Source organism: Micromesistius poutassou (genome assembly GCF_964030765.1).
Source record: "Micromesistius poutassou genome assembly, chromosome: 2".
Classification (NCBI taxonomy): domain Eukaryota; kingdom Metazoa; phylum Chordata; class Actinopteri; order Gadiformes; family Gadidae; genus Micromesistius; species Micromesistius poutassou.
In genome coordinates, this window is record NC_140272.1 from 11,362,692 (window position 1) to 11,378,856 (window position 16,165).

The window sequence follows — 16,165 nt, forward strand, 5'->3', positions numbered from 1 at the left end:
CTATCTTCTGCAAATGCATCTATTATAGTGCGCACTGATCTGAACTATCACAACGTGGATGACAAGCATTGCTGCTCCTAGCCTAAAATGCTGATTATGGTCCCACGTTCACGCAACGCAAGGGGGTTACGGACCCCTTACATCCTTGCGGACACTCCTTGTGGCATCAGCGTGGTCATTGCGTTGCGTGAACGTGGGACCTTAATCAGCCCTTCAGACTTGAGTGTGAATGTGAATGGCAGCCAAGTGATGGAGGCATATCTATTCCTTTATACAAGAATCCCATTGCAATACACACTTGTCAGCCACAGCAATGTATGGGACACACCTGGTCCACTTCCTGGAGAGGTCTATCCACGATCCAAACGGTTCCATTGTGTGCTTGTGTTATTTTCCCAGTGGCTCATTTGAAGTTGATAATGGTCCCGTGATAGCTCCTTCTGCCTTCATCCTTTGCTTTCTTTTTGGGGCATTTGCTTGTATTTAGGTTTAAGATACATAATACCCAAGTCTATGTAAAACCAACTGTGTATCACATATGGCAGAAACTAATGTGTACCACAACAAAAAATACCATTCAACATACTTTTTTAATTATCATTTGGGTTATGTATTCTTATGTAGTGCTCATTGATATGGATGCAGATGCACAAATCCTAATAATGACCAATGGGACGTAATCGTAACTTTGGACACCAAAAAATTATAATTCAAATAATACAGACCAAAATGCCCCGCAGACATTTCTCATTTGTTGCCCTTTACAGTTCAGTACTTGGTTGTCCACTGTCCAAGCTGTTTTATTTAAGGAGGCCCATGTTAAGCTCCCTGCCCCCATCCCCCTAAATTATTTGCCTTTTATTTTTATTTAAATGGGTCACTTTTCACCAAAATTGAGCAGCACTCCTTGTCCCATAAATCAACACAGAGCCGTGGTCTCTTTTCCGCATCCATGCAAGGTCTTGTATTTGTATTTATCCCACTTCCTGTGTGTGTGTGTGTGTGTGTGTGTGTGTGTGTGTGTGTGTGTGTGTGTGTGTGTGTGTGTGTGTGTGTGTGTGTGTGTGTGTGTGTGTGTGTGTGTGTGTGTGTGTGGGGTTACCGAGTCTCTGTTGATTATGTTAGGCAAGCAAAGCAACGTCAGAGACAGACGGGCATAACTAACCGGAGAGAGCGATGTCTAGGTTGGAGTACAACATAATATGCTGCCTTGTAGAAAAGCCAACTAGGAATAATAATGAAAAAAATCGAATCTACCGCCAATAATTCTGCTGACTGCCACTGGGTGGGATGTGAAAACTTGGAGACATACAAATCTATGCTCAATCAGCAGGAGATAAGATGTAGCATTACAAACCCTAGAGGAAATATTTTATAAAACAAGCACATATTTTAAAGAGTAGGATTTGTTTGGTATCAATAAAGCTATATGTAGAGACTGTGTTTGCCAAGGTTTTAGGGGGTTTGGTATAAACGTGTTATGAGGTGAACATGTTGCTGAATGAGTTGTTTATATTAAAAAAATAGATTTATTAAATTTGTTCTCGCTATTCTCTGTTAACATTAAAAGTATATGTGCAATACTAAAGATAAGTTCATGGGTTCTTTGATAATAAATACATTCTAATAATGTTATCCCATGCCTGTTACAAATCACTCTGTATATAAGAGACACAGTTTGAAAAGCTTCATCTTTTGCAATGCTAGATGTATTTATACTATTTTAAAGGGGTGGTCCCATGTATAACGGTGAGAGGTAAAATTAAATAAAATGCACACAATACTTTCTCAAAAGTTTCACTTGTGGATATGTTGTTGACTCTTGATGACTCGTTTGCTGATACTTGTGTTGTGTCTCCTTTTATTAAGTAGCTGGTGGTTGTACTCGACCTGTCTCCAGGATCCGATGTTATTAAATAACAAAGGGACCAGTGAACTACATTTGTTTACAAACACATTCCTGCGAAGACCTAATTGTAACTGGAAATTGCTTGACAATCCCTGCCCGCTGAGAGGCAAGGCCCCAGCAATCATCGTTTCAGGGATGAAGTACCCGCAAATACTTGATAAATCCAATAGCTTTTTTCTTGGATAGCTTTTGAAAAGACTGCACAATTTATCACAATCTTTCATTGTATGGTCATACAATTTACAATGCATGTCGCCAAATAGTCCAGACAGAGACCGTCGTCAAAGTTAATCACAGCTCCCCATGTTTAAACTGGTTTATGTAACGTTTCTATTAACGTTACGTAAAATGCCTTCCGTGTGATGCAGGCCATGGTAGCACACTACCAGATGCAGATATTCACCATTTCAATTCAATCGAATACTTTGGGAAATGCTTTTGCGAAACATAACAATCAAATGTCAGTAAAAGAAGAAAAAAATGACACCCCTCCGCGATCACTGCAGGCTACTGAATTTTGAATGAAATTATTTGTCCATCAGTCATCGGGGACTGATGACACAGTCTGTCTGATAGAAACTGCGAGCCGTGATTGGATCACGTTCGCCTAGGAGGAGGGATTAGTTCGGCTCCGGCTGTCAAGATTGGCAAAGAGCTGGCGCTGCTGCGCGCAGGTAAAGGGAACAAGCGACAAATCAAGAAAACATTTGTTCTGGCAGTAAGAGGAATGCAATGGAAGGACTCTTCTGTGAACCGTACATGGCATAGAATCGACCCACACGTTCACGTTTCTTAAAACGCGCGGCATCTTGAGCGCCTCGCAAGAAAATCCCCCTTCTGTGTCAACGTCTGGCGGCGGACGAGCATTATACGAGGAACTTCGACAGCTGCGTGTTTTCAAGCAAGCCATCAACAAAGAATGAAACCGTTCAAACGAGGTAAGGGGGGGATTTCATCGTGTTTTCAGCTATGTTTTTAAACTCGAAGCCCTCGAAACTGTACTACTTTGCGAGCCCTTTGTGTTTGGCGTGGGTTTTGAGCGGAATGTGTTTTTTTTTGTTTGGAGCAAATGCAGCGTGTGTGTTTGTGTTTGAATTTGGAGGGACGGCTAACTAGCTAGTTATCTCAAGCATGGTGTCCATCTGGCGGCGCGTCAGAGAAGTGGCGTGCACGCAGCGGGAGCGTGTGCGTTTCTTCGCTTTCTTTGTGCGCTTTGGTGAGATTTAAACACGGCTCATTTAAAAGTCCCATCCAATATTTTATTTACTAAAAAAGCTCACGTTGATCTCCGCCGGTGCCTCTTACGATCAAATGTCATCCCCGCTGTTCCCTCCAGACATCACGGCTGGTTAATCAGGTCGAGGCTCGACCGTGATTCGAAACCTCAAAATTCAAACTTCTTCAGACGTGTATTCAATCCCACTGACACGCCGTCGACTGGCATACGACTCTTGTTTTTGAACCGATACGCTGGGTTTAATCATCTACAATGTGATGCATATTCCGGGGAAATCCCCTGAAATACCTGCTCGTGTTTCATAGGATCACCGCTTTCTTTGTTACCAACGTGTTGGTATGTCGATGGAGGGACATTTTGTAAACAATGCCTCTCCATAAGCTTGGCTGGTTTGACAGTAGGGATCCAGTGAAATAGCCTTGCTACATACACTAAGCTAGCCGATGTCAATATGAGTTAGTTTTGATTTTACCCCTCTAGTTCCCCTGGCAGAAAACCGAAACAATCAATGGTACATCTTGTACTTTTTCACTTTGTCGGAGTTGTTCTGGTTGGTGGCTTTTTGAATGATTTTGCATCCGTCTTGCTGCATTACTGCTTTAAGCTGTTTTCTTACCAAACCCCTGTCTGGGGGAAATTAATGGATATATCCTAAAACTAAGCCTTTAATGACCTTTTGATAATGTCAACAAGCTTAACGAAGCAGAGTCTTAACGCATGGCCAACTTGCATTGATTTGAGAAAATCACCACGAGTCTCTATCTCTTAAAAATGGCACAATAATACAGAAAATCAATTCTGTAGTTTGAGCTGATATATATTTATTGGAGAATTGAGGTGCAGCTTGCATTTATTTAGACATTGATGGAAGTTAGGCTACCAATTGGATAATTTGCGCATATGTTCTACTCAGGATCGCGATAACATCAGACGCAGTTGGTGTTCAATCTGAGGCACTGATATTCCACTACATGTTGCACTGACGTTTGTCGAAAAAAGTGCAATACCCTTTACTTCTCACCAGCATAGCCATTCAAATACCGACATTTACCAAGGCACACATTCCTCGATTCGTGTACATTTGCTGCTTATACTTGGATGTGGAAATATACGGAGAAAAGGAATCTTGAATTTGAAACATGGTCAACTATTCTGGTAGTCGGACTCGGAGCTACACTGGTAGTTCTGGAGGTGAAGACAGCCCCCTTTTGCATGGTCAATGGATTCCTAGGCTACTGACCACTGTGATGTTGATATGCACACAATCTCCTTTGTGAAGACAGGCACTGCCCCAGGGGTCAGGTTTCACCAAAGCCCAGAGAAAGACATTTGCTGCATTCTAACCCCCCCCCCCCCCCCTTGGTATAAGGCATGCTCCATTTGAAGGGATTCCCTCCAATGGCCACTGGCCAGCCATAGTTTCAATAGTCTAATCACAATCTTTATTAAAAACAGCTTTTTTAGGACTTGGACTTCTTTTTAGATTAAAAAACACTCTAAAATAGGTCTAATCGTAAGGATTTTTATAAAGTTTTTTTTAAAACAATTGTATTTAGCTAATTTATATGGTTTTGAATTTAGATGTAGAACAGGCATTGGCTAGCACAATTAACCTGCACAATAAGATGATGGCACCTACAAGAATGTAGCATCTGTTTCTCACTAGATTTTTGCTATGAAATCTATTCATTGAGCCCCTTTTTACCGTTCTCTTCTATACTATGGTATTTGACTAGTGGGAATATGGACTTCAAAACTGACTGCTGTCACTCACTCAACAGCTCTGGAAGAGGAGCGCCTCAGGGAGCACGAGCTCTCGTCGGCCATGTCGGACAGCGATGACTCCTCGCCCCTCGACCTGTCAGGTGGAGGGCTGTCTGGGAAGCGCCGTCGCCGTGGCAACCTGCCCAAAGAGGCGGTGCAGGTTCTGCGTAGTTGGCTCTACGATCATCGTTTCAACGCCTATCCCTCTGAGCAAGAGAAGCTGAGCCTCTCGAGTCAGACCAACCTGTCGGTGTTGCAGGTAAGGCCACTACCAAAATCCCGGTAAATACCGGGAAATAATCTCTACAGGGACCTTAAAGGGGTAGTTCGGGATTTTGGACATCGGATCTCATTTCCGAGTGAGCCAGTGTGTTATTTATCATTGGAGACCGTTTTCAACACTTTTCATTCAGTCCTTCTAGTTGCAGAAATCGCTGGTGCTAGGCTAGCGCAAGTTGAGGGTAAATTCTAGCCTGCCAATAAAAACAGTTTTACCCACTCCAAAGTACATCCGAGGCAAGCCAATTATAATGCCTGACCGTAGATGTAAATGTCTGTGTTGATAGAATAATATTAGAAATAAAACTATCCTTGTAAGGACTGAATGAAAAGTGTTAAATGGTCTTCAATGATAAATAACACACTGGCTCACTTGGAAATGAGGTCCGATGTCCAAAATTACTATCCCTCCCAAACTATCCCTTTAATGCTCCAGACTGTGCTGTGTTTAGTCTCAAGTAGTTCTTATTTTTATTTTTTTTATTTTTTTTGTAATAAAGTTTAGAGGGCCGGGTATCATTTGCATATTCAGATCAATTTTCAGAATATATACAAATTTAAATTGTACTACTAGGAGTGCAAGGAAATCCTTGTCCAGATTGAGGTAGAAAATGTGTGGGTGGAACTCTGCAACTCCAAATAACAGGCCTCAAGTTTTGTGATCTTGAAAGAAACGCCTTGGTTAATTTGTGGATCCAGCTGTCAGCCCAGACTCTGTTGACACATCACAACATTTATGAACTAGGCCTGCAACTATAGCAACATTTTTAAAGGCCTTTACAGTGGAAATAGATACACAGGGGATTTTTAAAGACCATTTCTGAAATGTTACAATTTACTTTCTTTTCTTTCTTTTTTTTGCCCCTCTTAGATCTGCAATTGGTTCATCAATGCACGCCGTCGCCTTCTCCCTGACCTGCTCCGAAAGGACGGTAAAGACCCAACTCAGTTCACCATCTCCCGCAGAGTCGGCTGGAAGTCTGAAGGCCGCTCGCCAACCTCCCTAGGCACGGAGATGTCCCCAGGAAGTCCTTCGACCCCGGCCCAACCTCGGCCGTCTGTGATTCGTTCTGCCCCCACACTAGACCTCAGTCTTCTGGGGAACACGGCGACAGCCATTCTGACCGGCGCCGGCTACCCTGGACGGGAAGGTGCGGTCCAGGCCCTGATGAAGCTGGACACTCAGAGTTTGCTGAAGGAGGCAGAGGAGCGAGGGGTTTGCGCCACGGTTATCACCAGCACAGGGTCTGCTGCGAGCCCCAACAGTGGGCTCTTTAACACGCCTCCCCCCACACCTCCAGAGTTGTTCCCCACCCAGGACTTCAGTGACTTGCGGCTTTTGGTGGATGCAGCCCTGCAGAGGGCAGCAGAGCAGGAGAACATGAAGCGGCTCATAGAGGGCCAGCTTAGGTCTGCTGTAAAGAATGAGCACATGGAAGCACCATGCGCCGATGGCGCAGACGAGATGAGCCCCACTCCTCCTCCAGAGGACCGTCATCAAGTGATGGAAGCCTCCCGAGTGCAGAGTCTCATGGAGAAGGCCATGGTCCTTACGGGCTCCTCTCCAATCTCTGACCCCATGAGGGATGCAGTACCGGTCTCTGTAGTGCCATCTCAATGTCTAGATTCTATCCTCGTCTCTTCTCCATGGCAGTCTCCTCTCTCGATGGCCAAGGTCCCTTACAGCTCTGTGCAGATGTCCATAGTAGGATCCACAAGCCCCCGTCAATCTCCACTTTTACCTGCCCACCAAAACATCTCGATGCCAGTGTCCACTCCCGTTTCAGAACAACCTCATTTGCAGAAGCCCACCTCTACTCCCTCTGTGGCCCCAGCTTTGGAGCCAATTATGACGTCAAGCTCAAGTTTGGCTCCGGTGTCCACAACATTTACTTGTATTCCATCTGGCCCCGCAGCTTGTAGTTCACCTTCGGTTTCTGAGCAAGTGCTACACCAACTCTCTGTTGGTTCAAGCCAGGCTCCCAGCCCAACTATGGGTCTCATTGGAGTCTCTCCTTCCTGCTCCCCCATCCTGGCCTCCAAGAAAGTCCTTAACGCGGTGTTCCACCAATCCCAGTTAATCCAAGTCAGAGTTCCAAGCCCGTCACCCGGCAGGACCCTGTCTTCGCCTGCGTCTCCCGGCCACACCCCAGTGTCGGCCTCAGGCCAAGCTCCCATGCGTCCTCCCTCCTCCACGCCGGCCTCCTCACCCACCCAAGCCGTTACACCAGCCCTGGGTCAGGTTCCCCATCTCCCCACGACACCCCAGGCCATGCCCTACACTCCAACCAGCAGCGCCCAGAGGAGTCCTGCGGTGGTGCCCAGTGTGTGGAGCGTCGTCCATGGTGATGCGAGGCAACCTGCCACCCATCCTGTGGTCAAGAGTCCTATCCCCACCGTGTGGAACCCGCAGCACGGCCTGCGTGCAGTGAGTGAACCGGTGAACTGAATAGTGAGACTATTCTGCGGGTGGTTGTGTGTGTACCTTACACAAGGAAATGGTCCTGAACTGTCAAAGACTGGCCAACCATGTATATAGGAGAATGTAACCACATCATTTGTTAGATTAAGTATTAGCTTGTAGAAGGAGAAGAACTGGATTACATGCTTGCAATCTTGGATGAAGAGAAGGGCGGTGCAAAATAGTCATGTTTTAAAGACTCTTGCTTTCCCGAGCAACATTTTTAGCCTTTTAAATAGAACTCCTGATGTAGACATTTGCTGTTTGGTCAAAATATTTTAACGGCATCCTTCCAAACCAACATTCCAGAATGCAAAATGTATTCATTCAGTATGCCATTTTCCCGTTCTGTCTGCCATTTCCATGTTGTTTGAGTAAAGGGGTAAAGAGCTCTAAAAAGCATTACAAATTTAAACGGGTGTAACTGCCAGCATAGCCAGCCCCTTCAGTAGCAGTGCTGGACTAAATTGAATGTATTAAGAAATAGTATTTGATAACCTGCCAGGAGGCCTTTTTAATCATTCCCCACCCGTCTTAAAGAAGAAAAGGCCGATGTGAGTTTATTCCATGGGTCACAAAAGCATCATGCTCCACTATAGCTGTGCACTTTAGATATTGTGTTTTTCATTTTAATTTTTGTTGGCGGGGGGGGGGGAGCCCAATTGATCATTCCACCCTTCACCCTGTGAGAGTGGACAGGGAAGAGGAGAAATTGATTGTACTGCAGTGGGTCTGACTGCATGAGATGCCTCCGCTGCGCCTGTCCCTGTCTCGCTCTCTCACCCCTCCTGCCATTCAATGTTGTCTTCCTAAGGCGGAGCAGCGGCAGTCCGTTTTATCCCAGTCCTCCCGACCCTCACCCCGTACTCTCAGAGATAACCCCACCATTATGGAGGCCCCGGATCAGAACGTATTCTGTGATTTCATTTTAAGCATGGTATCTTGGCAAGCAGTATTCTGAAAGATGTACAAACATACATTTATATATATATATATATGAAGATGGAATGTTTGTTCATGTCTGTTACGGAAAGTAAGAAGTTGTGTTTGAGGTTTCTCTGAACGTTTTCTTCAGGTTTTCCTTCTTTTTGGGCACACTTATGTATGAATGGGGGGGGGGGGGGAGGTTGCACCACATTGGTCCAGTTACAGAAATCTATTTTTTGTGGTAATGCGAGATGCCCAACGACATGATGTCATCAGGCTCTTATCTCTGCTGATGTGGAAATTAAACTCAGTCCATGCTGTGAGATGTACCACCTTTTCCCATTTCATTTATTTTGTATTTTATTGCTACTTCCATAAATTACATGTGCCATTTAAATATTCCAGGCTCAATAGAAGAGATTGTATTATCGTTCCGGAATTCCCAGTTTGGTTTTCCTGGGTTTTTGGTCCATTTATTTCAAACCAGTGTGTCTTCAATCATGTAAAGTGTCTTGGCAAAGCAAATGTAGCAGACGCAGCTTTAACTCAACACCTGATTGCTTTGTTTTGCTTTGTTGTTTAACCTTTTTGTTCAGCGGTACTGGGAGACGAACCATGCGTTCTCGACAGTGCTCCCACTCTGTTTGTAGTGACACAGGTTCTATAGAATTGTTTATCATTGCATCTAAGGTCGTAGTTTCCATGAAACTGTCTTTTAGTAAAGAATCACTATGTATCTGAAAACTAGAGCTGTATTAACAGTTGTAAGTAAGCTGGGTTCCTATGTGAATTTACTGTAGCAACATTAAGTGAACTGTCATTTTGGGTCTTACTTCTCATTCCTCTGTATTTTTTTTGCGATACCTTCTTGTTTTAAACCTCTGCATGTAGATGACAGGAACGTGATAGAATACTGCTGAGCAAAATCCCCAAAGTTTTGTTTTTTTTTGTTCATTTTGCCCAAATAACGGTGCGGCCCACCCTCTGCCTTCCCACCTCCCCTGCTCAGTGGTTGCATCATGAATTATTTAATGCATGCAAGTACATGATGACGAGTTGTTGGAGAATGTTTAATACCTCAAATTACACAGGTTATGGTCAGGCTGAGGAGATATATAAAAAAAATAATGAGTGATGACTCTTAACACTACATCATGCCACTGTGACAACCCATTACTGGTGATTTATACTGGAATTGGCTTAGAGTACTATGGGTATGGCAGATAATTTTCTTTTTATATAGCTTCTATTGCCAGTTTTACAATGCAAAATGACACTTGAGGACGGTGTGACAAAGCATGTAAATATGTGGTTCGATTTTCTTGTATGTTTTTATTTTTGTTTTTTTTCTGGCATGATTTATGTAGCTTTGATACAACCAAATGCATTCTTGAAGATGTTTTCAAGTTCATTTTATGAATTGTAAACTACCACGGGCAGTATAACTGGCTACTGTGCCTTAAACCTAGGATCGAGGGAACATGTCCTCTTCAACATAAATAACTTTACTATAGTCTGTGCAATATATGCCTTAAACTCTAATTATGTCTTTTCTATGAGCATTTCAGAGAAATAAACTTTTTTTTTTTGGTAAATGTGACTTCTAGCCTCTTTTAATGTCGTTGTGCAGTAAAATAGTCTTGTGAATACTGTCAAGCAGAGTTGTCTCCAAGTTAATATAAATGTTAAAGCGGCATGATTAGCATATTGACGTGCAATGTTTTTTTCCGATGACAATACTGATGGATTAGGAATTGTGCCAGCTGAGCGGAACAATATTTATTTTAAGGATGGGAAAAAAAATTATTTCCATAGAAAAGCACAAATTGGCACTGAATGTATAACAAGATGGACCTAACACATCTGATATTTGATAGAATATTGATAAAATACATCCTGACATCCTTGACATCCTACTGTTTACGTCTGAATCCCTGTAGACATACTTGCCCTTTCAGAAAAATACAATATGGGGGGATTATGCTTTAGATAAGTAACCATACACATGGGAAATGACACTAGTGAAACATCTCATCATCCTTCAAACAAAAACATGCATATTCTGTTCTTAAGTAACACCAGCCTGTGGTAGAATGTCTTAAGGGTCATCAGCCCACATATACATTTGGACAGATAAAGAGTAAAAAAAAAAATAGAAGCTTTCCCTGTATTGCTAGTAGTTAAAGCCATGTGCCCATAACCTTTTTGGATAACCAATTAACCTATCCAGGTGAGTTGAAGAGCAAGAATGCATAAGAAGCTGTTAGACCTTATCATGACCAATATTGACATTTGCAAATTTGAAAGTTGTGTTTTAGAACAACCTGGATTCCAAATTTAACTCAACTCATTTTTTTCTTTGTATCAAATGGACGTTGAACGTCCATTTGCTCTAGTCATCTTTCTCTCTGCTCTACTCGTCATCTTTGTCTTTGGCACCGTGTTTCAGTATGCGAGTGAACTCTGCATAGTTGAAGTTGCCCTTTTTGTCGATGGGCGCTTCCCTGAACAGCTCGTCCACATCCTCGTCTGTGAAGCGATCCCCCATTGTCGTCAGAAGTTCCCTGAGGTGGTCTTCATGGATCACACCTGAAATAACCGTCCCCGTTAGACTCAATGCATATCATGCCCCACCCAATCCCAAGAGCTGCTGCAAAGTTAATATCAACCAATGGATTTTCCCCGTTACTCATTAGACGATAAACAAAATCCAAAAGCAAAAGCTTAGCATGGTCCATTAAAGTTTAATGGCACATGCTAAGCATTTTGACCATTGTAATGCCATCCAGTGTGTCAACATTTTGCGAATCAACAATGACTACATACTTTTATTTTGCAACAGCTTTCTTGCTGGCTCTATTAGTGCCATGACAAACCAATTCAAACTTTATTAGGTGTTTCTATGGTCTCACCAGATCCCTCCTCGTCAAAGCATGCAAAGGCGTTGCGTATGACGTCCTCTGGGTCTGTGCCGTTGAGTCTCTCTCCGAACATGGTGAGGAACATGGTGAAGTTGATGGGTCCCGGAGCCTCGCTCATCATTCCCTCCAGGTACTCATCCGATGGGTTTTTACCTGAGAAGCAGCACGAGATACCAGTTCAAAGTAGTTATGTTCCGGTGGCGGTTCTAACCACTAGCTTTTGTTTATTACAAGTGACACAATGCTATAACTCTATTATCCCAGCGCCTTCCCCGACCCAAACAAGGTCAGTGGTATTGGATGGAGTGATGGAGTAGGACCAATACCAAGAGAGGCCAGCATGTCGTGGAGGTCCTCCTTGTCGATGAAGCCGTCTCTGTTCTGGTCGATCATGTTGAAAGCCTCCTTGAACTCCTGGATCTGGGACTGGTCGAACATGGCGAACACGTTGGAGGTGGCCCTCTGGGGGCGCTTCTTGGTGGTCTTGCTCTTGGTACGCTTGCTGGACATGATGGCGGTTGGAGGACTGCCTGTGAAAGGACCAAAGTAGGTATGGTCTCTTATGCACTCCACGTAAATAGTCTGCTTAGAATTGATATAATCCTGCACAGTTTCATATTTGATATATTATAGAGCGAGAGCAGGGTTCACTCACAATTGCTTTCCCCCTCAGCGGTTGTATTGCTTATATTGACTGTGAAAATGACAGCAGAGGCAGGCAGAATTAAACCTGTCAGTCCCGTTTATTTATATGCACGGATGACATGTTTGCCTGTGTGTGCGTGTATCACGAACACGCCCACACACACGCACACGCACACGCGCGTGTGCGTGTGTGTGTGTGTGTGTGTGTGTGTGGGCGTGTTCGTGATATCGTCATGTCTGATGCACGGCATCAGCCGTCTGGTTAGTTTTGAAAGGAACAGGTGTGATGCCAGATGAGTCTCATAGACACACCTCAGGCCTCAGAAAGCCAAGGTGAGAGATGACGTCATGCAGAAAGAGGCTAAAATGTTGTGTACCACTGAACCACAGAAGAAACACTGTTTTTCAATGTTGAATGTACATTGTTATCCTCTGTGTGTGTGCTCATTTAAGGGAAAATAGAACGGAAAGGTGTGCATTGTATTTCCTACCGCTACTCGCGGTCTGACTCACTGCAGAACAGTCTGTTTGATTAACACTTCACAGGAAATGGTATCAAGGCTGTTTTAAAGTCCATTTTACATTGTTCAGTCACACAAAACACTTCCTGTCCAAGTAGATAGTTGTATGATAGCTGTATGTAATTCACATTAATATAACACGCTTGGTACTGTAGCAAGAGAGGGTATCAGTGGTACTATTGTACCTGCAAAAGGCCATAACCAGTGACTTATCGCAGAACATACAATCCTGCTAGATAAGTAAGAAAATACTTCATGAATGACAAGATAACAGCTTATTATATACTACTTTACATATAAAGTATTACATCACATTGAATTACACTGCCTACATCTGAATAGATAGTTACACTTATAATGGGACTTGTTTCAAATAAGTAAGAGTTATTTCAAAGTACGTTAGATAGGGCTATTCTAGAGAGTCATGAAATAGTATGCTTGAAAAGTTACATTGTCCCCGTTACATTGACTTGTTATTCAAGTCCATTTCATTATTAATTATTTCACTGCATCCTGTTTCTCCTTTCCTATCAAAAGATACAAAGATTTGAAAGGTTTCTGAGCTGCTGGCCAAATTCCCACCCATTTTCCTAGATGCTATGAACCACAGTGAAAGCACTCAACTACCCTTTTTACGCTGTTTTCAGGAACAGTGGAATGTTTAATTAATTTTCTTTTCTCTCAGCCACCCTTTTGGTTTAAGCCACTAATGAGCCATTAAGCTGACCATGCCGTGGCTTGGTTGAATGCTAGCAAATTAGGTTTTTAAGTGGTATTTTGGATGAAGTGACTAAAGTTAACATTCCGTGCAGTCAAGGTATTGGAACTTGGGAATGTCGCCCTTATCTGTTGCTGTTCTCCGGAGAGAGAAGATTGCAGTCTGCTAAGAAGGGCTGATTAGTAAATATATCCAGATATCAGATCAGTAGGTTAACCTGAACATGTACAGCCTTTGTAACACTCTCTGAAAAGGTTAACTTGGAACTTAATTCTTATATTTCACAGCTATCAAAATCATCACAGCTTGGACTATCAAGGTTTAAGAAAAAATACCAACTCACGGACCAATTGGATATCTCTCTTACTTATATTTAATTTCACCGGCTGATGTACAACGTTTTGATCTCACTAATGAAATCATAGTTTGTGTCTTGTATTGAGATGTGCTTCTTCCTTGGTGACACAGCCCCACAGTTAAGACACACATACGACACACTCCATGAAATCAACAAGTAGTCAATCTCCACCCTAGCCTACGGCCTGAGGTCACTAGTGTTAACAGGGAGTTCTGACTAAGGGGCCAACAGTCAGGAATTCTAGATTCAAACAAAGTCAAGCTGCATGCGAGCCCTCTCACCATCTATAAAAAGAGTATCCTGACAGCTGCTCTGTGTGTGTCCCTGTCTATACGTAGGCTTGTATGTGTCTGGGTCAGTGAGTTAGACAAATAGAGAGAGAGTGGAAGTGAAATGGGTCAGGGGTGTAGTGAAATTCCTCTGTAAAATCTCCCATAATTACTTAATTAACACACACACACACACACACACACACAGGTTGAGGATGACGTCCATCCTCATCAAGAGATGATCAAATATATCAGCTCAACCCTCTCAGACTGGGGTCCTCTCAGTAGTTCTCTGTAGCCTTACATCTCCTTCAGGACCATCTCTATTCTGACAATGAACCACAACCACTGTACCACTACAACCAGATAATCATAAACGGCCTGGACCCGTTGTTGATTTTCAATCATAATATGAAGACAACAAAGAGGATGAAGTGGAGATCTGTCTCACCTTGACTTCAGGAAATGATTTATTGGAGTCTGTCGGCCCCCTTCAGTCTCAGTCTGACACAGCGGTGGTAAGGGAAGCAGGCAGAGCTCCTGAAAAGTTTGTTTAAAGCAGCACACTCCTTGTCTGCCCCTCCCCCTTCGGCACCAGCCAATGGCGTGGCCAGGTCTTCCCAAACAGAGGCGTCCCAGTTCAGGGCATTTCTCCATACATGGGAAAAGAATGCACAAGCTCCAGCTTGCTAATGCAACAAGCTCGGCTAGAGGATGTTTGGGAACATGGTTGAAATGACAGGAACTACGATACGGCTGCCTTATTTAGAATGAAAAAAAAATGAGGCTGCCTGTGGTGGTTGTCGGGTATCTGGAAAGACTGCAGGGAGTGAAGAGAATAGTGGAGCTTTACGAACCATACACTCTATTGTTTGTTAGGTCCAAGCCCTGCAGGTCTCCTTAAATAGGCAGGTCACCACTCAACCCCAGGACACCAGGGAATGGTTTCTGTCATGTCAGGGTTGGAACATCTGTTTGGGTTACTCTATCTTTCCCCCAGCATGCATCTAAAGTATCTGGTGGACTCATGTATGCTTGTATGCTATTGAGTCGACCTAGTGAAACATTGAGCTTGGTAGGGCCTACCCTAGAATAACTGTTTTAGGTTTGCCTTGAGAATTATGCTTTCAGGGTACCTCATCATGGTTTTCCCTGTTATGGAACAACAGTCATCCATGTGTCTGTGGTTGTTGCTGTTTTCTATGTACAACATTAATCTACTCAATATAGCACTGCATTTGTTGTGCTGCACTTAGTGTAATTGGTATTAGACACATTTAACTAGCATGAACCTTATTTTTTTTGTTTTAACAAGATTAAAAAATGTATTTTTGGTTTTAAATTGTAATTGTAATTTTTAATTATAAATTATAGATAGTAACAGATCATGGACCATAGACAGACAAATACGATAGGTTTATTCATCAACGGTTCAAAATGAATAATGTAAGAACATTACAAATTTACGAAATTATAGCAGAGACATCAAACACTGCTAATTAAAAATGAAATATAATATGACAGTGATAAAGTGAAGTCAGAAACTTGTATAATGCTATTGTTGCATTTTGTCCAACAAACTGGGTAAAGAATGCTGTGTGGAACACCCTTCTTTACGATACTCTTCTTGTATCGGGGCCTTGCACATGGGCGCTCTCTGCTGGTCAATACCAAGTGTTATGTGCTGATAGCAGATAGGCTACTGCTGGGACAGTTGGTACGCTTGTAGCAAACAACTTGCCGCTTATATTATGCTTAGGTAATCGGTTCTAGGCGAAAGTACTTATCCATATATATTTATAAGGTCAGGAATGTCTTTGTTATTTTTTCAAGAGCCCAGTACATCGTGTGGTTGTAAATAGCCGTGTTATTGGTTACGTATATGCAGGACAAATAATATAGGCCTAATGACGTCGCTTTTTTGCACTATTGTGCACATTATGCAAAAACATTTTCAAGTTAGAATGTACAATTATATATTTTCGTTAACCGGATGGGTGCTGTACACGGTGACGTTTTAGTTTTGAAGTTGTGACGGTGATAACAGAGGTCAGAGGTTATGCATGACAGCACGTTTTGATGGCAAAATAAACACAAGAGGCGGGATTTTATCATTGTCTGTCTGATGGTTGGCTTTTCCAACGATGACGGAATAC

General features: G+C 43.0%; 2 protein-coding genes across 2 annotated transcripts; one reads left to right on the top strand and one right to left on the bottom strand.

The window, feature by feature from the left end:
* Positions 1 to 2,656: 2,656 nt before the first annotated feature.
* tgif2 (TGFB-induced factor homeobox 2) lies at positions 2,657 to 7,638 on the top strand (the record flags this gene model as incomplete). Its single annotated transcript, XM_084463578.1, has 3 exons — positions 2,657 to 2,847; positions 4,928 to 5,169; positions 6,061 to 7,638. The coding sequence occupies exons 1-3, from the start codon at positions 2,829 to 2,831 to the stop codon at positions 7,636 to 7,638; spliced, it is 1,839 nt and encodes a 612-aa protein (XP_084319704.1). The 5' UTR covers positions 2,657 to 2,828.
* Positions 7,639 to 10,341: 2,703 nt separating this feature from the next.
* Positions 10,342 to 14,542, bottom strand: myl9b (myosin, light chain 9b, regulatory). The gene is made up of 4 exons (XM_084463721.1): positions 14,461 to 14,542; positions 11,825 to 12,028; positions 11,490 to 11,651; positions 10,342 to 11,166 (listed from the first exon to the last, which is right to left on the bottom strand). Exons 2-4 carry the CDS (start codon positions 12,006 to 12,008, stop codon positions 10,991 to 10,993), a joined length of 522 nt encoding a protein of 173 aa, XP_084319847.1. The 5' UTR covers positions 12,009 to 12,028; positions 14,461 to 14,542; the 3' UTR covers positions 10,342 to 10,990.
* Positions 14,543 to 16,165: the final 1,623 nt, after the last annotated feature.

Excerpts from the sequence above, each read along its gene's own strand:
- myl9b (XM_084463721.1), bottom strand. The coding sequence starts at position 12,008 with ATGTCCAGCAAGCGTACCAAGAGCAAGACCACCAAGAAGCGCCCCCAG. Across the intron at positions 11,652-11,824 it reads CGACATGCTGGCCTCTCTTG|GTAAAAACCCATCGGATGAG; the intron begins GTATTGGTCCTA and ends GCTGCTTCTCAG. Across the intron at positions 11,167-11,489 it reads CTTTGACGAGGAGGGATCTG|GTGTGATCCATGAAGACCAC; the intron begins GTGAGACCATAG and ends CGGTTATTTCAG.